The sequence below is a fragment of the Mustela erminea genome, chromosome 1 (genome assembly GCF_009829155.1).
Source record: "Mustela erminea isolate mMusErm1 chromosome 1, mMusErm1.Pri, whole genome shotgun sequence".
Taxonomy (NCBI): domain Eukaryota; kingdom Metazoa; phylum Chordata; class Mammalia; order Carnivora; family Mustelidae; genus Mustela; species Mustela erminea.
Window position 1 is genome coordinate 208,939,867 of NC_045614.1, and position 25,135 is coordinate 208,965,001.

Genomic DNA, 25,135 nt, shown 5'->3' on the forward strand with positions numbered 1-25,135 from the left:
GAAGAGAGAGGCGGGAAGGGGGAACAAGAAGGGGGAAGGTAGGAATGCCATCATGGCGTTTCTATAAGCTAGGCAGTTACAGAAGGGCAAAAGAGCAATTAATAATAACCTAATCTACGCCTAAAAGCCAGCGGTTCACAGAAAAGCAAACAAGCGGTTAGTTATCCTATCTATCTTCTAAGGGAGGGGCTTTCCAGGGCAGGGGTCTTTCACCTCCTTCCTGCCTCCCCCAACCAGGCAGCCCCGACACCGCGTCCCACCGCCTCCGCGACCGGGACGGGGAGAGCGAGAGCCGGCAGCGCCCGATCTCCGCCGCGATCGGAGGGCAGGCGTGGGGTAACCCCACCGCCGCCAGGCCTGAGCCAACACACGCCGCGTTCCTGTTTGGGTCAAGGGCTCCTGTAGGGCGTAGCCTTCCCGGAAAGGGAGGGAGGACCGCCGTGGGCGGTCACTGGCGGTAAAAAGGAGGACCGAGAAGACAGCGGGACAGACACCCCAATTCCAAGTGCGCATGCGCAGACTACCGCCCTCCCACCAGGAGCGCACGGGCGCGCTAAACACAGAGGGCGGCGCGCGCACGCGAAGGGGAGAAGCTAGCGTGGAGGGGACGCGCGTGCGTGGAGAGGCGGGGCGAGTGCGGAAGGGCGGGGCGAGCACGGAGGGGGCGGGGCGGAGGCAGGGGCGTCCCCCTCGCGCTTAGGCTTGCGTCCCGTACTTCGGTGCTGCGCGAAGTAACCGAGGATGTGACTTCCTTGGCTGGCGGTGGCCCGCGGACGATGCTCGCCCTCCTGAGCGCGACGACCCTGGTGTTGGTTGCCGGGGTGCCGTGGATGCTGCCGGCAGCCGCAGGTGAGCGACGAGAGGTCCAGGCGCAGGCCGGGGCGGGGCGAGAGTCTGGGCGGCGAGGGTGTTGGAAGCCTCGGCCCCGGGAGGCTGGCGTGCGGTCCGGGGCACCTCCGTTAGTGCGGGGTCACGGCGCTCAGATCGAAACTCTGGAAGCAGCGGTGTTCCAGAGGATCCCTGCACGCCGATTGCTTGGACACCGGTAGACCCATTCCCGGGCGTCGCACGCCCTCCCCGCCTGCTCTGTGCGCTTCCACCGCGGGGTGCTGGGTGAGCCAGAGCCTTCCTGCCGGCTTTGTTTCTCTTCGATGAAGCCGGTCGCCGGGCTGGACCCTTAAGTAATAAACAAGGCGACAGTGGCGAATCTTGCTGCTGTTCCTGAAACATTGTCTCAATTTAGGGAAACAGTTATTCAGCCCCACGTGGGAGGGGGATAAAGATTGCAAGAATTTCGCTGCCCTCGGGATTCGTACAGTATCATAAAAAGTCATAATAAAAGAAAAATACGCAACCAAAATAGAGAGGCCGGGACCACCAGGCTAGTTTGCTGCCTTTATTAGTACTTAACGGGGAGGCATCGAGGGAATGGCAACTATTACAAGGTTGACTTCATAGTGAGGAGGGGTACCTAAACAGAAAGAGGGACTAGCACCGAAGGGCAGGAATCCAAGGGGTCAGTGAGGCCACCTAGTAGGTCCAAAGTCCCTAACTGTGTGCTCAGAAAACCGTACCCCCATATGGTACAATGGTGTCCTATTTCTCAAACCCACCCATAAATATATATAATATGTGAGTACTATGGTCCTGGTATAATCCGCGGTAATTTCTTTGAAGTCTTTTCTTGAAATTCTTGTATTCAGCTCATCGTGCAGTGATATAAAAAGAACTTCCCCAGAATTTTCGCATAAAAGTAGCATTCCAAGAGGATGTCCATTAAGATCCGTATTCTAATCTAAATTAGGGGAGAGCTGCTAAATTAAACTTTATACACAGCTAGAATTTATTGGACTCTTAACTAAGTGCCAGGCAATTCTCTAGGTATTTTAATGGTATAAACTCATTTAGATTTTAGTACAAATCTACACACTAATATGCTCATTTTATTGTAGAGCAAACTGAGACACTGAATAGCTTTGGCCATGCAGCTAGCCAGTGGCTGAATGGGAAATTAAACCCTGGGAACCAGGCTGCAGAGCCCTGGGCTTAAGAGTAGTCTGTTTTCCTAAAGGTTAAGCAATTTAAATTCTCAATTCTCCATCAATATTTGTTAAGCGCCTAGTTACCTTTCAGTTAACCAACGTACTTTTTTCCTCTATGGAACAGTAAAATGGTCAAAACTCAATAAAATTATGCTAATGTTGCTCTCTTTCAAAGTCATTAAAATATTCGTACTTTTAAACCTAGCAGTTCAGTTCTGGGACCCTAGCCTAAGAAAATTACTGAAAATATGGGAGGAAGTTTATTATTTGTATGGACATATGTGTTTGGATTTATGTCAGACTTAAAACGAGTAAATCGTTTCTGATCATCCATTAAGAATGTGAAAGGCTGGGGGCGCCTGGGTGGCTCAATGGGTTAAAGCCTTCAGCTCAGGTCATGATCTCAGGGTCCTGGGATCAAGGCGATCCGGCCCCGCATTGGGCTCTTTGGGCTCTCTGCTCAGTGGGGAGCCTGCTTCCTCCTCTCTCTGCCTGCCTCTCTGCCTACTTGTGATCTCTCTCTGTCAAATAAATAAAATCTTTTTAAAAAATGTGATAGGCTGGAAGCAACTGGATTAAGTGCCCATCTATTGATCTTTCACACTACAAATGTGAAATAGTTTTCAAAAGAATATTGCTTGGTCTTCCAAATGCTAAGATGTCCCCAGCTGCTGTGTCTCCATCCTTTAGCAGAGGAAAGGTGCAGCCCGGAGGAAGTCCTTGTTTCAACCCCATCAAATTTCTTCTCCCTGTCTCAAGGGCCACAGTTAGTGAGATTAGACTAGTCTAGACCAGAGACTCCAAATGCCATCAGATCTTCTGTTGGTTCCTATAAACCCAGTCAACCCCCCTTTGGCTGCATACAATCTATAAAATCCCAATAGATGGGATGAAAATTAAGTTTAGAGGGAGAAGTGAAATAAGGAAAGTCTCAGAGAAAATAAGTGCAAAAAAGAAAATTGAGGGTGGGGAGACTCAACGAGGAGCTCCCCTGATTTAAAAAAAGAAAAAAAATTGGAAGGTGTTTCCTCAGCTCTTCCCCTTTGGACTTCATACCATATCTCTAGCTGGAGACCAGATGAGACAGTCCCAATAAAGAAAGTTCTACGTAAGGACTCCTATGGTGGAAAGTCTGCCAGGAGTTACCTTGCTTGCCCCAAGGCAGAAGTAAAGGCTAGAAATATTATAGGAACCAGAAATAAATTTGAAAGCTGATCTTTTAAAAATTTTAGCTCCTCTCAGTGAGAGATCAGCACTTGGTGCTGTTGAAGAAACTTCTGTGAACCCAGCACTATGCTGAGTCCTTGAAAAATGCAGATTGAGTAAACCACTGTAGAGATCCTGCCCTTAAGGAACTTGGCATCTGAATAGGGATCTGTGTCTAATGCAAGAAGCAACTGGCTTTCTTTTGAAATATCTTCATTCAGCAAGTTTTGAGATCCTACCCGATGTCAGGTACTGTGCTGAGTACATCTGCTTTAGTGTGAAATTGACACTAAAGATCCATAGTCTAGCATATAATGAAAGAGCCAAGTTAGCGTGAGCTGCAGTGTTAAAGGAAGTTTTTCTGTAAGGAGTCAGACTTGAGCTGGGTCTTGGAGTATTTGGGTAATCAGAGAGGAAGAAAACAAGTTAGAGGGGCCAAAAGGGGAAAATAAGAAGAAGAGAGGACATCCAACTCAGGGAAGATTCCTCCTGGAAGTGTAAGAAGTAATAGATCTCGAGACAGAAGTCCTTAAAAGTAAAGGGAAGGGTTCAGGCTCGATATGAACACCTTTCCAAGTTCCTGTAGGGCTTGGCTGACGTGATAAACATTCATGCCTCTGTCTCTCAATTCTGTCATGTGAATATTTGGTTTCTGTGACTAGCTGTTACCTTTGAAATCACAGCTGCTCCATTCTATATCAGAATATATGAAGCATATATACAGGATGTGAAACCAAACTGAGGCCATTAACAGTTGAACCTTGTATCCTTTACATCACTTCTAAGATCAAAGACAAGTTTTATGCAGAGACTACTTTTTCTCTTTTTTTTTTTTTAACCTTAATTGCTAAAAAATGCCAGCTGTCATCTGAGCTTTCAGCAAGTTGTAATCCTTTTGCTGGTGGAAGATCTTTTTTTTTTTTTTTTTTTTCTTTCCAGCATGATGAGTGTAGTCTTTAGTCCCCTTCACCCATTTCCCCATTGCCCCACCCCCTTCCCTCTGGTGACCTTCAGTTTGTTCTCTAGAGTTAGGAGTCTCTTTCTTGGTTTGCCTCTCTCTTTTTTTTTTCCTTTGCTTATTTGTTTTGTTTCTTAAATTCAACATATAAGTGAGATCATATGGTGTTTGTCTTTCTCTGACTTACTTGACTTAGCATAACACTCTGTAGTTCCATCCATTTTGTCGCAAATGGCAAGATTTCATTCTTTTTATGGCTGAATAATATTCCATTATATATGTGTGTGTGCATATGTGTATGATATATATATCATACACATCATATATATATCATATATATGTATATGACATATTTTCTTTATCCATTCATCAGTCAGTGGACATTTGGGCTGCTTCAATAACTTGGCTGTTGTAAATAATGCTGCTGTAAATGTAGGGGTGCATGTATCCCTTTGAATTAGTGTTTTTGTATTTTTTCAGGTAAAGAGACTTCCAATTAAAAGATCAACACTGAGGGCGCCTGGGTGGCTCAGTGGGTTAAGCCGCTGCCTTTGGCTCGGGTCATGATCTCGGGGTCCTGGGATCGAGTCCCACATCAGGCTCTCTGCTCAGCAGGGGGCCTGCTTCCCTTCCGCTCTCTCTGTGATCTCTTCCCTTCCTCTCTCCTACTGTGATCTCTCTCTGTCAAATAAATAAATAAAATCTTTAAAAAAAAAAAAAAGATCAACACTGATTTTCTTTATTTTTTCCAGCTTTATTGAGATATATATGATATATAAGGCTTCCTTTTTATAGATTAAAACACTTCAACCTGGGACGCCTGGGTGGCTCAGTTGGTTAAGCAGCTGCCTTCGGCTCAGGTCATGATCCCAGCGTCCTGGGATCGAGTCCCACATCGGGCTCCTTGCTCAGCAGGGAGCCTGCTTCTGCCTCTGCCTGCCATTCTGTCTGCCTGTGCTCGCTCTCTCCCCCTCTCTCTCTCTCTGATAAATAAATAAACTCTTTAAAAAAAAAAAAAACACTTCAACCTTTTTCTGGCTCTCTCAAATGTGGAGATTAAATACATAATTAGCAGCCTCCCTGTGCTGAGAGCAACTGTTGGGGTTTCTTTGGATTTTTTTAAAACGCTTTGTATTTGAAATGAAAGGGAGAGTAATATTTTTAAGAATATCTACAATGTATATGTCACTGTCTTCTTCCTTGTTGCCTTGATTTCTAGGAGGAACAAATCTAAAATCTCCTCAAAATGTTGACGTCTACATCATTGATGATACCTTTATCCTGAGGTGGAACAGGAGCCGTCCCTCTGTCAGGAATGTGACTTTTTCAGCAGACTATCAAATGTACGTGACTGTAATGATTGCTTTGCAGGAATCGCTGGAATCATTTTGAAAATCGTAACACCATCATTTATTTCTCAGATTTGGGAACCAGTTGTTTTTTCCCATCTTTGAGAGGAATTTTATGTCTACGTTATGTTTGTAACTTCCTTTCTACAAACAGAGACTGAGTCCGTTCATCTTTGGGTGGTGCCCAAGAGAGATCTGAGGGAGGGGGATGGCACACAGTTTCCACAGACCACAGCCCGACCTTCTCTCTTTGAGATACACCACCTTCTTTGAGTATAAATTAGGCTCTATACTAGAACATGTCTTGAGGATATGGAAGAGTACCCCAAAAACTCTATCCAGGGACTTGAGATGGGCCCCGTAGTTCTCCTGGGGTCAAGCTTTTTTATTATCCCCATCATCTATATTGTTTTAATTTAGATAAAACTTATTAACATCCGTATATAGGATCCTGCCTTTCCACAGACTCTGTTTCTAGAGTTTCTGCCTTCTCCCCAGTGCTCACATTCTACCTCATAGCTGCCAAGAGGTTGGGCAGGCGGGAAGTTGCCGAAGAAAGGATTCCAGAAGGAACGAAGCTCAGGAAGTACAGTACCTCGCTTTGGGTGTCAGAGCTCTGTGTGCTAACTCTGATCCCTGCCCAAGGAAGAGCGGTCGGTAATGGGGCAGCAAAGAAACAGGGTGTGGGAACCCCAGAACCAGGATCCCCACTTCAGCCACGGCCCCAGCACTCAGCTCTCCAGCTGATGGTTAACAGAACTGTGAGATTAATTTCCTCTCACAGCTTTAGTCATTTGCACACGCGCGTGTGTGTGCATGTGTGTGTGTATGTAAATGTGTGTACACATACACAAACATGGATACATACATCAGTGGTTTTTCTCAGAATTAATCATTTAAGAATTTTTATCTTGAGAGATTTTCTTTAAATTGAACTTCAAGTTTTGCCCATTTCATTCTTTGCTTTAGTTCAGAATTTTCTATTAAACAACTATTTTAGGTATAACAGGTTGTTTCAGATACTATTTTTAAAGTTGCCCTTTTAGGGGCGCCTGGGTGGCTCAGTCGGTTGGGTGTCTGCCTTTGGCTCAGGTCCTGATCCTGGAGTTCCGGGATCGAGCCTCGTGTGGGGCTCCCTGTTCAGTGGGGAGCTGGCTTATTCCTCTTCATCTGTGCCTCCCCCCGACCGCAGCCCTTGATGTCTCTCTCTCTCTCAAATAAATAAATAAATGAAATCTTTTTAAAAAAATAAATGAAGGCACCCTTTTAGTCAAGAGCATAAACCGTGCCCTCGTATTGTTCCTTCACACGTTCTGTTGTCGATACTAAATTCTCCAGCCCGTGATAGCCTGCCTTCATCCTTTCGTTCTGACTTCAGCATCACATGCGTTATTTCAGTATGTTCTCATTCTGTTCTCTTCTACCAGCTTTTATAAACAAGTGCCCTATAAAGATATGCCAGACTACATGTTTAGGGAGACAGTAGAGCGATAAGACTGGGGACTTGGGCCAGGCTGCTTGGAGGCAAAGCCGTCCCATGCTGTGTATGCTTTCCCTGTTTCCTTGTCTGTTAAGTCGTGACAAAAACTAACATGACCATGTGGAACCAAGACCTTTTTGAGTTAAAAGGGCCAGTTAATTTTAGATAAGCTGGACCAACAAGCTGAAACCGGGGCCACCCCGGGCACACGGGGATGGGACACCGCCCTGCCCCTCCCCCCACCGTATTAAGGTGTCTAACTTAGAAGGCTGTAGAAGTGTAGAATAATTGTTGGTTTGTTTATGATTTTATTTATTGATTTGAAAGAGAGAGGGAGAGCACAGAGGAGAGAGAGAAACAGACTCCTCGCTGGGCAGGGAGCCCTACATTGGGCTGGATCCCACGACCCTGAGATCATGACCCAAGCAAAGGCAGACACTTAACCCACTGAGCCACCCAGCCGCCCTGAAGCATGTAAAGTATGAAAAGTGCCAGAACAGTGGCATGGAGTAAGGGATCAATGGAAGTATAGTTAATAGCAGTAAACAACTATCTTTTTAATTAAAAAAAAATTTTTTTGAGACAGAAAATGTGAGTGGGGGTGGGGCAGAGGGAAGGAGAGAGAGAGAGAGAGAATCTCAAGCAGGCTCCATGCCTAGAGTGGAGCTGGGCATGGGCCTCCATCTCAGGACCCTGAGATCATGACCTGAGCCAAAATCAAGGGGAGAACGCTTAACCGACTGAGCCACCCAGGCGCCCCTTGCTGTAGCGCTTCTCCAAACATAGGACAGATGCCACAGGTGATAAATGATACAGAGACACATAAATAAGCTGTTAGGATCCCAATGACTGTAGAACACATGGTAAGACATCGGTGTTAGTGACCTATATCCAAAATTTTGTTACGATGTGTGTAGTGTTAGTATTCAGTCTTCCATCCAATATGCTAAACACTCTCCTGGGTACTTAGAATATTTGGGCAAATAGGAAAGGCAAAGACGGCATGTGATTGTATTATGACACGGGTTTTACGAAATGAATTTTCTATGAGTTACCTCATTGTCTTCAAATCATGTTGTGTTCTGATCTAAATACTTTATATGATAAAGCTGTGTTTGGTTGTTTTTTTTGTTTTTTGGTTTTTTTTAAAGGCTAATATAAAAGCAATTGCCATTGCAGTAGCTCCCTCGTAATACAAAACCCTGGAGTCAAGCATGCTTCTGCACCTCCTGGAACAGGAAAGATGGAGGGGAAGAGGGCGAGTGGGTTGGAACCTTGTCAGGGCTTTGGTCTACAATTTTTATAAAGTTTTCTGTTTGTTTGTTTGTTTGTTTGTTTGTTTTTAAGATTTTATTTTTTATTTATTTGACAGAGAGACACAGCTAGAGAGGGAGCACAAGCAGGGGAGTGGGAGAGGGAGAAGCAGGCTTCCCGCTGAGCAGGGAGCCCGATGCGGGGCTCGATCCCAGGACCCTGGGACCATGACCTGAGCCAAAGGCAGACGCTTAACGACTGAGACACCCAGGTGTCCCTAAAGTTTTCTGTGTCTAATAAGGGATTCTGGCTTTTTAACACAGGTTCTGATGTGAAGGGGTTTCTCAGGAATGGTATCATTAAATGCCAACTCTGGCCTTACAGCTCAGAGAAGTAGAAAAGGAAACTGGCCAGGAATAAAGTTTCCCACATACCAGTGTATATTTTCAGTGATTTTTTTAAATGTTTCCTTTTTGAAAAATGAGATGGACTTCTATTTGGGCAGCACAGAAATGATGTGGCTATATCATTCCTAAAGTCTTTTATCTTAAATCATTTTTAAAAAGTCTATAGGGATGCCTAGGGGGCTCAGTCATTAAGCATCTACCTTTGGCTCAGGTCATGATCCCAGGGTCCTGGGATCGAGCCCCGCATCCGGCTCCCTGCTCAGCAGGAAGCCTGCTTCTCCCTCTCCCGGCCCCCCTGCTTGTGTTCCCTCTCTCTCAAACAAATAAAATCTTTCAAAAAAAATAAAGAAAATGAAAATTTATCCCTCCCTCCTCTGCCCCCTTCCCCTCCATAAAGCTTGTGCTAGAAACTATAAATCAGTCTTGACAGAAATGCCTTGTCAGAGGAGAGTTTCTCTGCCTGGTTTAAGGTCGACAGGGCTTCACATGGGCAAAAATTCCAGAACCCAACTAAGTTTGTTTTCGGTCTCACCTTCCCATCAACCTCCTGGGGAGGGGGAGTGCAGAGTGACATGTGGCCACATGTCCTTTCTTGATTTCTTCATGTGTTTGAAGAATCTGAGTAAGTTCTGCTTTTTAATGGACTAAACAAGGAACTCGTCAGTGTATATAAACACTTTAAGCTCTTCATTTCTAGTGATGGAGGAGGAAGAATTACCGCAGACGGCAAACAGAAGGGATGGTTTGGTTTTGACGAGGACAGAGGAAATTCTCCAACCCTGCTCATTTCTGAGGCCTTTCTTTGGTCTGGTGAACCCAGTCAGGAAAGTTCCAGAGGGAATCCTCAGATCCAGTCACCAAGTTTTCAGTGAGGAAAAGATCCAGAAATACAGAGGAGTTGGCCTGAAGTCACACAGCTGTTTTTAACAAAGGGGACACTTAAGTCCACTCTTGGTACCTTCTAGGTTATTTCTTTCTCTGCTTCTTTGAAATCCTCATGCAGCCCGTCACAGAATTACAGAACTGTGTGAAAAAATTAACCGTCAGAATGATTCCACTTTCTAAACAATAACTTGGTACATACGCACTGGGCAAGGGTGCCACGTTGCCACTAAAATGTTCACAGGCCATTAACTCAAACAGAGTAACTGCTGAGCCTCGTAGTTTCTAGTTTTAGTAAACAGTAGTCATAATAGTGGTTATACCAGTAGTTAGAATAGTGAAGAGTTTTAGTGAACAGAAACTGTGTTTGACTCTTTTGTATTCATATATTTGCTTCTTCATTCATCTCCTTTTTTTAATCTCAAAGACTTGAAAATGGCGCTTGGCTCCAATTGCCTGGCTGTCAGTCTGTGGCCAGTACCGAATGCAACTTTTCTTCAGTCAAGCTCAATGTTTATGAAGAAATTAAACTGCGAATAAGAGCAGAGGAGGGCAACAACACTTCTCCGTGGCGTTATGTTGACTCATTCACACTGTTTGAAAAAGGTAAGAAGTTGCCCGCCGAACTACAGGCTATTCCTCCTGAGCTACTCTTGTCACAACTCACTTCCCAAGCCCGTTCTGGTGTGACATCTCCTGTTAAAAAAAAAAAGGCCAAACGGTTTTCATGATAATTCTAAGACTTATCCGCCCCTTCCTTTCCATTTTGTCTTGGGTGTACACTGGAATTTTCCAGAGGCTGATGGGTGACAGAGAGACTGACTGACTGACTTGCAGAAGTGAGCGGGAGATACATCTGTCTTCTTGGTGAAGCCGGACATTAATGAAACTGGAACAAGATGTGACACAGCTCTACACTTCTCGCCATGTCTGTTTTGGGAAATGTTCTTTTTTTAGAACAAATATCTGTCACAGTGCAATGGGTTTACCACTATTAACTCTTCATGAATTAATATTTGAAAATATCAGTTTTCAGGTTTAATATGCTAAATAATGAAAGACATAATCTCTGTAAACAGAAACTCTCTTGGACCCTCAGTTTCTTTGAGTGTGAAGGGCTCCCGAGACCGAAACAGCTGGGAACCCCAGCCCTCTGTCAGAACTCCCAAGAAGAATGATGTCTGGCTCTCTCTGCGCTTCTCTGCCCACCACTGTCTCTGCAGCCCTGTGCCCTCAAACTCTGTCCCTCCTCGCTGCCCAGAAAGCACTCTTGTCAAGGACCCTGGTGACTTCCTCAGTGCCCAGTGAGTTCCCAGTCTCTTCTGGCTCGGTTCCTGTGAACCACCACGGAGATCACTTGAAACTCTTCCACTTCCGGATCTCCAGGGCCCTGGTCCCTGCCCGCTCTCCGCCCGCTCTCCTCCTGCCATCCACCTCTCCTGTGCCCCTTTCTCCTGCCTCCCAGACCTTTCAGTGCTGGACTGCTGCGGGACTGGGTTGTCGTCCATCGTCTCTTGCCACACTCGCTCTGCTGGGAATCTTACGGCTTTGAATCCCATCTGTGTGCTCTTGAGAAAAGCCCAGACTTACATCTCCAGCCCCATCCTTCCCCTTGCCTTTACCCTGTATCACCAACTCTCTTTCCACAAACATCTCTGGTTGGGCGTCCAGTCATCTGGTCAACCAAAGCTCTTGATTTCCTCCTCAAAATATGCTCTTCTGGGAGTTTTTTCCATCCCCGCTATGGACAGCATCTGTTTTAGTTGCTCAGGGCAAGAGCCTTGGAGCCATCTTTGGCATCAATTTTCCTCACGCCCTGCATCCGGTCTGTCAGAACATTCTGAAGGATTGAGCTTCATCCCGAAGCAGATCTCTCGTCGCATCCACCGCTGCGACCGGCCTTCACCAAGCTGCTCTCTCTCAAGCTACTGCAGAAGCTTCTTCCCAGCCTTCCTGCTTCCTCATGCCTCAACTAAGATGATCTTTCCAAAATGTAAATGCCAGCCTGGCACTCCACCAATCTCAGGCCTCCAGCAGCCTCCCAAAGCTAACTGCCGAGCTCTTCCTTTGTCATCTGGCTTCTAGCTGCTTCTCTGATCTCATTTTCAGCCACTCAGCTACAAGAGCCTCCTTGTTGCCTCTTGAAAATGTGAAGCCCGTTCCCACCTTGGAGGCTCAGTCTGGAATATTCTGTCCCTAGATAAGTTGCCTGACTGACTCCCTCAACATTACCTGGGCCTTAGCTCAAGTGTCACAGAGAGATTTTCCTGACTGACTTATCTGAACCAGGTCTCGCCACCGTCTTCTCTTCCTCTGTGTTACTTCATCTTTCCTTACAGCACACACGACATTATATGCATTTGTCTGTTTGGGGATTTCGGCCATATTCCCCCGCTCGGGTATAAGCTCCGTGAGGGACTTAAGTGTGACTAATGCCGGGTACATAGGACATGCTGAGACTTATTTGCTAAATGAACATTTCGACCCTGTATTAATGAAGTTATATAGTAAACGTGTTCTTTTTTCTACAGCTCAAATCGGTCCCCCAAAAGTACACTTAGAAGCCGAAGATAAGGCAATAATCGTCAACATCTCCCCGCCTGGAACGAAAGATGGTGGCATGTGGGCTTCCGATAGCTCAGGCTTCATCTACAGCTTAGACATCTGGAAGAACTCTTCAAGTGGAGAAGTGAGCATTCTTTTTGCCTTTGTTCAGTGTGAGAGAAAAAAGACCTGAATGTGTTCAAAATACTGACCTTAGACTTTAATTTTAAAGAGCAGACTTCTTTTTTTTTTTTATTATAGAGAAAGACTAAAACTGTTTACTCCAGAGACAAAATTTATGAACTCTCACCAGAGACCACCTACTGTTTAAAAGTTAGAGCAAGACTTTTGCCAAGAAAAACTGGTGCCTATAGTCCCGTGTATTGTATAAAGACCGCAGGTAAGGAGGAAGTTCTATCTTAGATTCAGTAAACGTATATACAGAGGGGCACCCTATTCATTCTGGCAGTTTTCCTCCTGGTTGCTAAGTGTATATGATAATAGATACCAAAACAAAAATATTACAGCATTTACATAAGCAAAAATAAAATGTCACAGTAACTGGGATTTTTTTGTCTTAAGTAAACAGTAATGAAAGTTCTATCTAAAAGTCTAAATATTTTTCTCATGACAAGAACTATTTTTTGGGGGCGCCTGGGTGGCTCAGTGGGTTAAAGCCTCTGCCTTTGGCTCAGGTCATGATCCCAGGGTCCTGGGATCGAGCCCCGAATCAGGCTTTCTGCTCAGTGGGGAGCTTGCTTCCCCCTCTCTCTCTGCCTGCCTCTCTGCCTACTTGTGATCTCTTTCTGTCAAATAAATAAATAAATATCTTTAAAAAATAAAAAATTTTTAAAAACAACTATTTTTTTCTTCAGAATCCACAAAAGGGAGAAAGTAGTTGCTCAAGGAGCAGTTAGTCTTCCAAAAAGTATACCTTTATAAGTGAAACTTTAAGATGTGAAAGCTTCCTGATATATTTTGTCTGTGACCTCCTGCCTATAATTAAGGTCAAAGGTTAGGAGCTTAGATTTGTTATGTGAGTCATGATTTTAGTATGCTTCATTTAGAAAATCAAACATACAGGAGAATTGAAAGTCAAGTTTTCTTCTCCCGCCTCCTTACCCCAGTTCCATTCATGAGCATTTAGACCTGCTGGTGGTTTGGTGTATTCTTTCCTGCTTCTCTTGGGACCTAAAAGCATATACATACAGACATGTAAACGGTTTCTTGGTTTTGGTTTTTAAAATGAAAAAATAGGGGGCGCCTGAGTGGCTCAGTGGGTTAAAGCCTCTGCCTTCGGCTCAGGTCATGATCCCAAAGTCCTGGGATCAAGCCCCACATTCGGCTCTCTGCTCAGCAGGAAGCCTGCTTCCCTTCCTCTCTCTCTCTGCCTGCCTCTCTGCCTACTTGTGATCTCTGTCTGTTAAATAAATAAACAATCTTTAAAAAAATAAAATAAAATAAAATGAAAAAATAGGATCCTACTAGATCAATCTTACAACTCACTTATTTAACCTACTACATTGAGGATTCTTTTGTATGTTGGCACATACAGATCTATCATATTCTTTTTTTTTTAAGGTTTTATTTATTAGAGAGAGAACACAGGGCAGGGGGACACAAGGGGCAGGGGGATGGGGGAGGCAGACTCCCCACTGAGTGGGGAGCCCGATGTGGGGCTCCATCCCGGGACCCTGAGATGATGACCTGAGCTAAAGGCAGACGCTTAACCAACTGAGCCACCCGGGTGCCCCATCATGTTCTTCTAAACAGCTGCGTACTATCACCTTGTGTGAACAGACACCAGTTGTAATTCCCTTAGCTGTTACCTCCTGATAACATGTAAGCCTTTTCTTTTCTTTCCCATGCTGTTAAGCTGTTAAGAATTCTTACCATGGGGACACCTGGGTGGCTCAGTCACTTAATCGACTGCCTTGGCCTTAGGTCATAATCTCAGGGTCCTGGGATCAAGTCCTGCATCAGGCTCCTTGCTCAGTGAGGAGCCTACTTCTCCCTCTCCCTCTGCGGCTGCCCCTGCTTGTGCGCTCGCTCTCTCCCTCTCACAAAAAAAAATAAAATCTTAAAAATAAAATTCTTACCATGTATCTCTCTCTCTCTCTCTCAAATAAATAAATCTTTTTAAAAAGCAGGGGGGCGGGGGGCACCTGGGTGGCTCAGTTCTGTTAGCATCTGCCTTTGGCTCAGGTCGTGATCCCTGGGTCCCGGGATCGAGCCCCGCATCAAGCTCCCCACTCAGGGGGAGGCCTGCTCCTCCTTTTCCCTCTGCCCCACCACCCTGCTCATGCTCACACTTTCTCAAATAATAAATAAGTAAATAATTTTTTTTTAATTACTTAATTTGGTACTCATGGTACCCTTCCTACCATGTCTTATCTCACTGAAGTAACAATGTTTGCTTCTCTGTGTACTCTTTGTCTTCTAGTTGAAAATAAACTGCCTCCACCAGAAAATATTCAAGTTGAAGCTAAAAATCAAACCTATATTCTTAAATGGGATTACGCGCAGGAAAATGTGACTTTTTACGCTCAGTGGCTCCAGTAAGTTCTCTTCCATGAGTTTCCTTTTGCTCAATTTATGATGATTCCTTTCCTGCCGCTTCAGCCCCCTGCAGCTCCAGGCACAGGGGCAGCCTGCTTGGGAGGATTCTACCGTTTTGGAAATGGGATATTTAATTCTGGTCCCTGCTCTGCCGTTAACTAGATGACCCCGAGCTAATCCCTTCATCTCTTCCAGCCTTGGTTTCTTCATTTGTTGCAATATTGGCATATTTAATAACATCTCGTGTACTTACTGGTGCTTTTTTTTTTTTAAATGTGCTTCTCACTGCATGTCTTTAATTCCGGAATCTGGAATCCTTGCCACGTGACCCTGACCTTTTCCTCAGAGCTCACTTGTTCCCCGAGTCCTAGGAATGACCTCAGTCCAATCTGTCTTACTCATTTCGAATCAGCCTTCCCATTTTCTTGACAGTGTTAGTGGTTTTGACAGATTTTTTTAGGGATCACGTCAGCGGGAAATGAAGAGAGCAGGACAGCACTGTGTTCCAGCCGACAGCGGGTCAGGTCCGAGAAGCACATTTAGTTCCATGTTGGCTGGAAAGTTGTAGGGGATGAAGAGGTAAAACCCGCGGAAGGAGGAGCAGGTTGTGGGGAGGAAGGGGACAGGTAAGCAAGCTCTCTTGAGAGCAGGGGTGTGGAGAGACCAGGGGCAAGTGTGGGAAGGGCAGGACAGGGAGAGTGTGAGGAGGGAGAGAAGCAGGAAGTGAACTGAGGGTGAAGGGAAGGGAGGACCCCGCTCTGGTGACTCTCCGTCCTTCCTTCCTTCCGTGTTGGTCATGCAGTGGGAGCGCGTCCCTGCGCCTGCAGGCCCTTTGACCCTGCCTGACCCGGAAACTGGGCGGTCATCTTGCCTGCGCCAGCCTTGAGAGGGCTGGGTTTCCGGTGGCCCGTCTCGAAGTCTCTTGGGAGCACTCGGGCACGCTGTAGGGAGCACCGAAGGGATGACGAAGGCGCGGCAGTGCAGCACGTGGTTCCTGGAATCCAAAGCAGATAGCTGAGGCGTCCTAGTGACGGTGGCTTGGGGCCGAGGAGTGGTCTGCAAATGATGAGGGTGACAGAAATCGAAAATGTAAAGGTGGCTGTGGCCGGAGAGACCCAAGGAGCCATGTGGAGAGAGACGAGATGTGAACAAGGCCTTCTTCATTCGTGAATCGTGTATTTTAAAATTGGACACAAGAGGGCTCGTTAGGCAGAGCTACAGCACGAGGGAAGCGCCGGCTACAAACAGATTGAAAATCAGGTTAAGGTCAGAGGTAGGGGGTGTTCCTGCTCCGTAACAAGTCACCACAGATTTCATAACAGCTTCAAGAGTGCTCTTACCCGCCAGTGACTTCTGGTCAGGGAACCAGGCCTGGCTTGGCTGGGCCCTCTGCTCAGGGTGTCACAAGGACTCTTGGAGCCCATCCAGAATGTGGCCTACCACGTGGGAGAAGCCCTGCCTGAGAACAGTTGACTGTCCAGGCGGGGGAGAGCAATGAGAGAGAAAACGGAATATGCAGGGTGGGGTGAGATGAGGCTTAGCCTCAGACCGTCCTAGAGGCCTTTGGGTGCCATTCAGAATTTCACATCGAGGGGCAGGTGACATGATGAAGTGTGTGTTCGAGGAGGGGAAGACCGCCGCGTTGTATGTGGACCACAGAGATGCCAAAGGCGGGAGAACCAGTTGGGAGGCTGTTGGAGTCGCAGACTTGAACTGGGTTGCTTTGAGCTGCTGGTTTCTGAGTAATTTACTTGACCTCTCCAGGCCCCGTTAATGTCCATGTTCTGTGTAGACTTGCTCTTACCACACTGTGGCGGAATCTCCATTTTAATACTCACCCATTGGTGTATGGATGATATGTTTTACAGCTGGCTTTCCAGAAGGAAAAAAAAAAAAAAAGCCTTACTTGTAGCGCTTGCCAGTTTTCATACTGTAAATATACCTACCATGGTCCCTTTCAGCATGATGTCACTGACCATGGCATTGGGAAGAAATGCACAGGAGGACCCCGTTGCAGAGCATTGCCACCATAGAGATACAATAGACGTAAATAGCTTTGAGCACAGATAATAAAATGTAGTGAAATAACCAGGACAAAATGAGTTTCGGTCCAGTTTGTCCCCTGTGCTGCTGACCTGCCAGCCATAAATTAAAAAAAAAAAGTTTTGAGTATTTTTATTTTTAATGCAACCTGTTTATCTGTAAGTCGATGTACTTTATTTTGTAATAATGGCTTTTAATAACTGGCTCGCACCCTTTGGGAAAATTCAGGGGTGGTTCTTGTGGGCTGGCTTGGGTCGACTTTGGTGAAACGGCGCCCCCTTCTGGTCACACCCCAGAGTAAGGGCTCTGGTTCTCTGTGGTGGTGTGTGCTGGTCTCTTACACTGTAGTGTGTTTCCTGAAGGTGGCGACTGTTCCCCTCTGTGACCTTAACCCCGAACAGTATCTAGCATGTTCTAGGTATTTTTAAAATATTCATTGAATTACTATGTTTGTAATATTTTTTTTGTCTTAAAAGCGCCTATTTAAAAAAGATTCCTGGGGACAATTCAGGTAAATGGAAGCAAATACCAAACTGCAAAAATGTCCGAACTACGCAGTGTGTCTTTCCCAAAAATACTTTCCATAAAGGAATTTACCTTATCCGTGTTCGAGCATCGGATGGAAATACCACATCGGTTTGGTCTCACGAAGAAAAATTTGATACTCAATTACAAAGTAAGCCAGTAGTTTTTACTTCGGATTGTGCTTCTCTGATTTGGTACAGAGTCTTAACATTGTTTTTCCAAGTTGAACGTTGTGTCTGTAAACTTTTTTCCCAGTTACCCTGTTTCCTCCGGTCATTACCATGAAACCCACTAACAATGCTTCCCTGCGGGTCTATATCAGCGCTCCGGGAGAGTCAGAAAATAAGCCTGTGAACCATCTTTACCCACTAATTTATGAAATTGTATTTTGGGAAAACACTTCAAATGCTGAGGTAAGAAAAATAAAAATAAAAATAAACTATGTGATGTAAGTCTATAATGTAGTGTTGTAACTAGGATTTGGGGAAGCAAAGCTGGAGATTGAAATTTTAGGGAGATTTTTAAACTTGGGACTGTGATTACAACAAGAAGGGTATTAGCATCTTTCCCTGTTTATGGCTTAGTTATAGATCACCTGCCTCTGGGCATCCCGGTATGTTGTTAACATTCAGATCCCTGCACCTGTTACTACTCAAATCAAAATCTCTTGGGTGGAACTCGGGAATCTGTGTTTTTAACATGATTCCTGGGCATTCATCTAAACCAGAGTTTCTCAGCACTGGCAACATTCAGACTGGATAAGTCTTCGTTGTGGGAGCTTTCTTGTGCATCGTAGGATGCTTGCCCTGCTGGTGGCCAATAGCACTGCCTCCCCATGGTGACAACCACACTTCTAGACTTTGCCAGATATCCCCTGGGGACAGGGTACCTCCGAGGGGGCAAAAGAATCTCAGATGGTCCAGTGGTTTGTGGCCCTCCGAGAGGAAAGTATGCCTCCAGAGTTCAGCTTTGCTGCACAAAATCCTGTTGCTAACAGTTCAGTTTCATGGCAGGGAAAGGATTTGAAAACAGTCCTCTAAAAAGGCTCCTCAGCAGGGGAAGTCATGGAAAAAAGAGTCAAGAAACACGGGTTTTTAAACACTGATAATCGAGGGCTGCCTGGGTGGCTCAGTGGGTTAAGCCTCTGCCTTTGGCTCAGGTCATGATCTCAGGGTCCTGGGATCAAGCCCCGCATCGGGCTCTCTGTCCAGCAGGGAGCCTGCTTCCTCCTCTCTCTCTCTGTCTGCCTCTCTGCCTACTTGTGATCTTTCTCTCTTTGTCAAATAAATAAATAAAATATTAACTAACTAAATAAATAAATAATAAAACACTAATACTCAAAAACCACAGACAAAGGCAGTACACAACATCAGACTGACTTTATTTTCTGTTGGAAATCTAAGAAAATTATAATGACTTGGCCACTTCCCTTTTAACTGTGTGAACACACTGTAACCGAAGCATAGTTTAGCCCACTGAGAATTACAGTCGGTTCTCAGTTGTCCCTACATCAGGGAAACCTCTGTTTGTGTCTCAAGCCATCAAATTGTGTAACCTTAGGCAGGATGCTTTTCCTCTCTGAGATTTTGTTTCCTCTTCTCTAAAGTGGCAGTAGTCATAGTAACTCCTTTTTTTTTTTTAAGGATGTTTATGAGGTTTAAAATGAGGTAACGGGTGCCTGGGCGGCTCAGTTGTTAGGCATCTGCCTTCGGCCCAGGTCATGGTCCCAGGGTCCTGGGATCGAGTCCCGCACTGGGCTCTCTGCTTCTCCTTCTCCTTCTGCTTATGTTCCCTCCCTGCCTGTAAGATTAATTAATTAGTTAATTAATAAATAAAATTCAACCATAAAATAAAGTAAAGCAAAAATAAATAAATAGAATAATAAAATAAAATAAAATAAATAAAATGTGAGGAGCACCTGGCTGGCTCAGTCGGTGGAGTGAGCAACTCTTGATATCAGGGCTGTGGGTTCAAACCCCACATTGTATGTAGAGATTACTTAATTTTTTTTTTAAAGTCTTAAAATGTAACGTAAGAAAACACTTAGCACATCAATAAGCGAATAGATAGTAGAGATAAAATAATTTCAGTTGCTGGCTTATCCTGACTGTAATCACAACCATAATAGCAGCTCACTTTTACTAAAAGCTTATTACGTACCAGGTACTGTGGTAATTTACAAGAATTGTCTCAGTCATTCTTCAGAACAATCCCGCCAGACTGCCTGATCGATCAAGTCGGTCAGCAGACCCTTGGGGCAGAGAATCTCTTAGCGCTTCCCTGACACCGGGCTGCCAGCGGTACAACGTGGGTGCGGTTGTGATGCCAGGACGGTTCGGCGTGGCTCTGGGGCTTCTCTGCGTGCTGCACGTGGTTTCTGGCCCGAGGAGGATGAGGGACGTGGGGAGGGCCCACAGCCTCAGTACGCGCTCCACAGTCAGTCAGGACACACGTGAGTGGGAAAAAAATCAATGGGTTTTGAGCCACAGGATATTTTGTTATAGTACATGACATCACGTGACGTTATTTTGTTGCATTATTTTTGTTGTTGTTATATAGTATTGTTGTGGCCATAGCTGACTACTGCAGGGAGCGGCAGTAATTGTCCTCATTTTACAGATCTGAAAATAGGGCCAAGAAAAAAAATGAAACAACTTGCCTGAGGCTACATAACTATAAGCGATACCATAATACAGGCAATTTAAGGTCCGAGCCCCTCCTCCTAACTACCCCTGCCCCCGAGCAGGGGAAATACAATGACATTTAAACCAAACCAGCAGGTATTGTAAATTTAGAGTTGTCTTAAGAATATGTCATATTCCTTTTTGGAAGCAGCATTTTTAAGTTTGACTTAGGTTGTAACATGTGCTCCAAAATGAATGTATATTTCTTTTTTTTTTTTTTAAGATTTTATTTATTTATTTGACAGATTACAAGTAGGCAGAGAGACAGGAGGAAGCAGGCTCCCCGCTGAACAGAGAGCCTGATATGGGGCTCGATCCCAGGACCCTGGGATCATGACCTGAGCCAAAGGCAGAGGCTTAACCCACTGAGCCACCCAGGTGCCCCCCCACCAAATGTATATTTCTTAAACATACACCAGCTAAGTGGTTGGAAGAGGCCAATCTTAGACTGAATCTCTAGAGAATTTAGGAAATCGACATTCCCTATCTGATTTCATAAGGTGACTAAATGTTATCAATGATCTACTTATTTTCTTATAGAGAAAAATTTTAGAGAAAAGAACTGATTTTACTTTTCCTCAATTGAAACCGCTGACTGTATATTGTGTCAAAGTCCGAGCACTCATTCAGGATGAAAGGTGGAATAAAAGCAGTGTTTTTAGTGATATTTTGTGCGAGAAAACAAAACCAGGTCAGAATCTTTCATTATATCTCTCTCTCTCTCTCTCGTTTTTTTTTTTTCAATGTAAGTGGACTTTTAAAAAATAATTCAATTCACTGAAAATTGTAAAGTATTTCCTTATTACTACACAAGTATAAAGAGAATACTTTCTTCATGAGCTACATGAATCAAAAGTAGACCTTCGGGCTAAGCCTTGCAGTTTTAGAAAATATTTTAATGCGCAGTTCAATGTTTTTGAATGCTTTGTAGTTCATCCAATATGCATGTAACTAATTGCCTTTTAAAATTACTCCTTAACATTTAAAAAGACTATTTTTAGGTGTTTTGCATAGTTCTTAATGTAATTATCATGGGAGAATCGCTTCATTAGTTCAGTTGTGAGTTTTGGTCCTGGGAATGATCAAGTCCCATCTTGTATTTTACAGTTTCCGGTGTTGGCTTGTAGATGCTGATTAGTCACAGAATGGTATTAATTATGCTAGCTCTGTATTACAGAAGGGCTCGAGAACACTTTGCACCTTGGGGGCTAAATGTCAACATTGCATCCTTTACCTTGCCAGACCACTCTTTAAATGGAAATGCATTGCCTAAAAAAAGGGGTGGAAGGCTTTCATGTGGCTGGCTCAGAAGGTAAACATGGGACTCTTGATCTTAGGGTCACGAGTTTGAGTCCTGTGTTGGGCATGGAGCCCACTTATAAATAGAGAGAGACATAAAGGGAAAGCATTGCCTATGCCTGTTGTATGCTCCATGTTACCAGAAATATTTCTAAGGGTATATCATTTCATAGAGTTTTCTCTTTCCTTCCCACATAGCTACATTTCATCCATGTAAACCGTCAGCATTGTTAACATATTTGTGTGTCGAGATCTATGTTGTTGCTAAATATCACTTACTAATTTTTAGGAAATACTTCCAAAACCTGGCTCATAGCTGGAGTTTGTGCTGCACTATTTTCCATCCCAGTTGTCATCTATGTCATGAAACTTCTCTTTCGATGTATCAGTTATGTGTTCTTTCCATCAAGTAAACCTCCATCCACTATAGATGAGGTATGTGACTTTTGTAAATGGGTGAATTTTTCTTAAAATGAATGGGAAATATATTTTATTTCCATGCAACACATGCATTTTCTCGATATCCAGAAGACAATACAGACTGGGATGTTTTCTTCACTTTCGGTAAGTTGGCCGTAGAAACAGTCATTTAGTATCAAATAACATGGACTAGTAAGGTTTGTCCTTAATCTCTTAGTTTTCTTCAGTTTGGCTATGTTGACATTTGTTTTATCATGGAAAAGCTAGGTACCCACCCAAAGCCTACTGCACCCTCATCAGTACGCCCTGTGGGTGACATCACAGAAAATGAAATAACAGAATGTGAGCCTCCTTTCAGGACACCTCACAGGCTCCTGTTCGACCCCACCGCGAGGTTGGCATATCTAATGAAAGCACTAAAGGACAAAGACCTGAACCCGGGACTGAGCCTGGGGATGGCGTGGCCACCTGGGGCGGGGGTTCAGGCTTCCTGCCTTGAGAGTATCTCTTAGAGCCCCGGCTTTGGAGCTGGCGAAACCCAAAGGGGAATTGTTCATCAACTATTGTATGTTTGCACCTGTTAACTCTGTAGACTTAAGCAGATCCATTAAGAGAACTTGAGCAAGTGCTTTTATGCTGTTAAGTTTCAAAAGAAACTGTCCACGGTCCCGGTGCACCCCCCTTTCCTTCCTTCCCCATGCTTTCTGGCACCCTGGGCCCCCTCTTGGGTCCTCTTCATGTACCTGCCCCAAGACAGTGCCAAGAGGCACGGGACCTCACTAGTGAGGGGTTTATTCTAAACGTCAGTTAGCAGTTTCTAGGCTTTGAACTGGTTTTTAATGTTTATGCATATCAACCAGTACCACTGGTTTTCTCGGTAGCAGATTTAAGAAGCTGACGCCGCTGGAACTAAAAACTGTTATATTTTAAACAATTTGTTCCTGGTTTTCCCCTTCTTTTTGAATTAGTATTTCTCTGAGCAACCGCTCCGGAATCTCCTCCTTTTCACTTCCGAAGAACTGACAGAAAGATGTTTTATAATTGAAAACACGAACACTATCACGGCAGTAGAAGAGACTAACCAAACCGATGGAGAGCACAAAAAATACAGTTCCCAAACCAGTCAGGACTCGGGGAACTATTCTAATGAAGATGAAAGCACTGGAAGCAAATTCAGTGAAGAGTTCCTGCATCAGGAAACCGAGTGACCAGAAGCAAGGTCTAGAATGCTTGGGAGTTCTGGGGGAGCCGTGCGCAAAGCCTGGGCTCCTGCTCCCCTCAGTAACTGTGCAGTGGGTACCTGCTCATTCGAGAAGAAGGACATCTTTAGGTCACAGGCCAGAAACTACAGGCCAGCACTTACCTCTTGGACAGAAGTTTTCTCTATTCCTTCCCATGGGTAGAGCCTTGGAAGACCTGCCGCTGGGTGTATCTGACGAAATGAGTGAAATCCAGAAAACGTTCTCAAGTGGCATCTCAAGTTCCGTTGCGCTAACGGCTTGTGGCAAAGCACACACGGTCACTGTGTCCCTGTCGGTGACACTGTCACCATGTGCCTGTGGCTGCCCGTGTCGCCCACTCATCCTCTGTTCTGTGTTACACACCGTTCAGGATTTTTCCGGAAGTATTTTAGATACTTTTGACACTGAAGCCTAGGCCCTCGGGAAATTTCTTTCGCAAAGCTAGATATCATAACCACTGGCATTCTGTAAAATAGAAAACATCTGGAAAATATCTGCAGGTGCCGGAAATGTGACCCGTACAATTTTCAGGGGAACCCTGTCCATGTGTCCCCAAAACCTTGGCTCCTACATCACAGTCACCTCTCCCTTCTGTGGTTTAGGATTCACACCAGGTCATCCTTTCCTGAACACTAATCCTTCCCGGCTCACAACCTAATTCCCAACCTAGTGGAACAGTAGCAGCTTCTGATGTGAATCTGCAGTCAATGAAGTGACAGAGAAAGGGACAACTATCTAATTAGAGAAGCTGTTAGGATATTTTAAGGTAAGGAAGTATGTAGAAGTTGGTCACAGTGTCTGCAGGAAGCCTTGGGACCAGAAAATGCTCCTGACAGAACAGAGTAAGAAGCAGAATCATTGAGTAGGAGGAAAGCAGGTGACATTCGTGAAAAATATGAGAAATGGGTCTAATCAGCTTTTAATTATTAACATGCTATGGGGTCACTCATGGTTGTTTTGGGGTTTCTTTCCTTTCTCAGTTTTATTGAGATGTAATTGACATGTAACTCCTCTGTGTCCTGTTTTGAACCCGGCCCTTCTCTGTGGGTGTCCCTTCTCCTTTGCTTCCGTGCACTAAGGAAAGGGAAGGTTCACTGTCACAGTAAGGAAGAACATGTAACTGGAAGGAAAACCTAAGTTTAAGAATGACATGATGTTTTTCCAAGGCCATCTGGGGTGGATTCTTAAATTATTCATGGAGACCCTTTGTAGAAATCAGTCTAGGGATTTTGGCGGCCTCCCAAGGGAAGGGAGACGGAGCCACACAGCACGCTGGGACGTACGCGACCAAAGGCCGGTATTATTTCTGTCGTCGTCTCTGCTGATGTCCCACGTTCATCTGTGGGGGAGGAGAGATGGAAGACGCTGCTCTGGGACACCCCCCCCCCCCCGGCATCGCCACAGCTCCACGGAGCACACCGCGTGCTTTGCTGGACCCACAGCCCTGAGCATACCGCATGCTTTGCTGGACCCGCAGCCCCGGCTTCTGGCAGAGCGTAGCGGGGATTTGGGAGTGGACCCAGATGTGGGTCACATCCCATTAGGATAGCCATAAAGTACTTGCTAGTAGAGATTCTAATTTGAAAATTAGAAACGCTGCTCAGAGCTATGAACTTTAGAATCTGACCAGAAATTTACAACCTATAAAGTTATTTTTTAAATAAAGAGTTTGTAGGGCGCCTGGGTGGCTCAGTGGGTTAAAGCCTCTGCCTTCGGCTCAGGTCATGATCCCAGAGTCTTGAGATCGAGCCCTACATTGGGCTCTCTGCTCAGCGGGGAGCCTCCTTCCTCCTCTCTCTCTGCCTGCCTCTCTGCCTACTTGTGATCTGTCTGTCAAATAAGTAAATAAAAATCTTAACAATAAATAGTTTGTATCTTTTCCCCCACATGTGACCTTAAAAAGCAGCCCTGGTTTGCTCTTAACGAATTCTATGTACAAAAACCTTCCTCCTGTGCCCTTCCTGTGACTCCTCAACATGTTATGTTTGGTTTTTGTCTGGTATCTGTCTGTCCCCCTCAGAGATCAGAAGGTCTCTCAGCACAACGACTTTCTTTTATTCATCGCCGTATCCCCAGTATCCGCAGCAGTGCAGGGCCCTGCTCATGGACGGTGCGTGGAAAGTTATTATCGAATGTGTGGAATCCACAATTTGAACCAAATGAGTGCTTCTGACTGTTGTCTACATGTTGGTTGAGTTGCAGAAGGACAAAACCACGTGTCCAGTGTTTCTTCGCAGTAAAC

The 25,135-nt window shown here is 45.0% G+C and overlaps 1 protein-coding gene across 2 annotated transcripts; it reads left to right on the plus strand.

Annotated features, from left to right (window-relative positions):
• Nucleotides 1-656: 656 nt before the first annotated feature.
• On the plus strand, nt 657-23,789 carry IFNAR1 (interferon alpha and beta receptor subunit 1). Of its 2 annotated transcripts, XM_032353964.1 has the most exons (11): nt 658-849; nt 5,426-5,549; nt 10,006-10,184; nt 12,110-12,267; nt 12,384-12,522; nt 14,566-14,680; nt 17,201-17,400; nt 17,505-17,662; nt 20,474-20,624; nt 21,522-21,667; nt 22,621-23,789. In XM_032353964.1, exons 1-11 carry the CDS (start codon nt 777-779, stop codon nt 22,858-22,860), a joined length of 1,683 nt encoding a protein of 560 aa, XP_032209855.1. In that variant the 5' UTR covers nt 658-776; the 3' UTR covers nt 22,861-23,789. The 2 variants fall into 2 exon arrangements, with proteins under 2 accessions (XP_032209864.1, XP_032209855.1); XM_032353973.1 differs by lacking the exons at nt 20,474-20,624; nt 21,522-21,667 and having other exon boundaries at nt 657-849.
• Nucleotides 23,790-25,135: the final 1,346 nt, after the last annotated feature.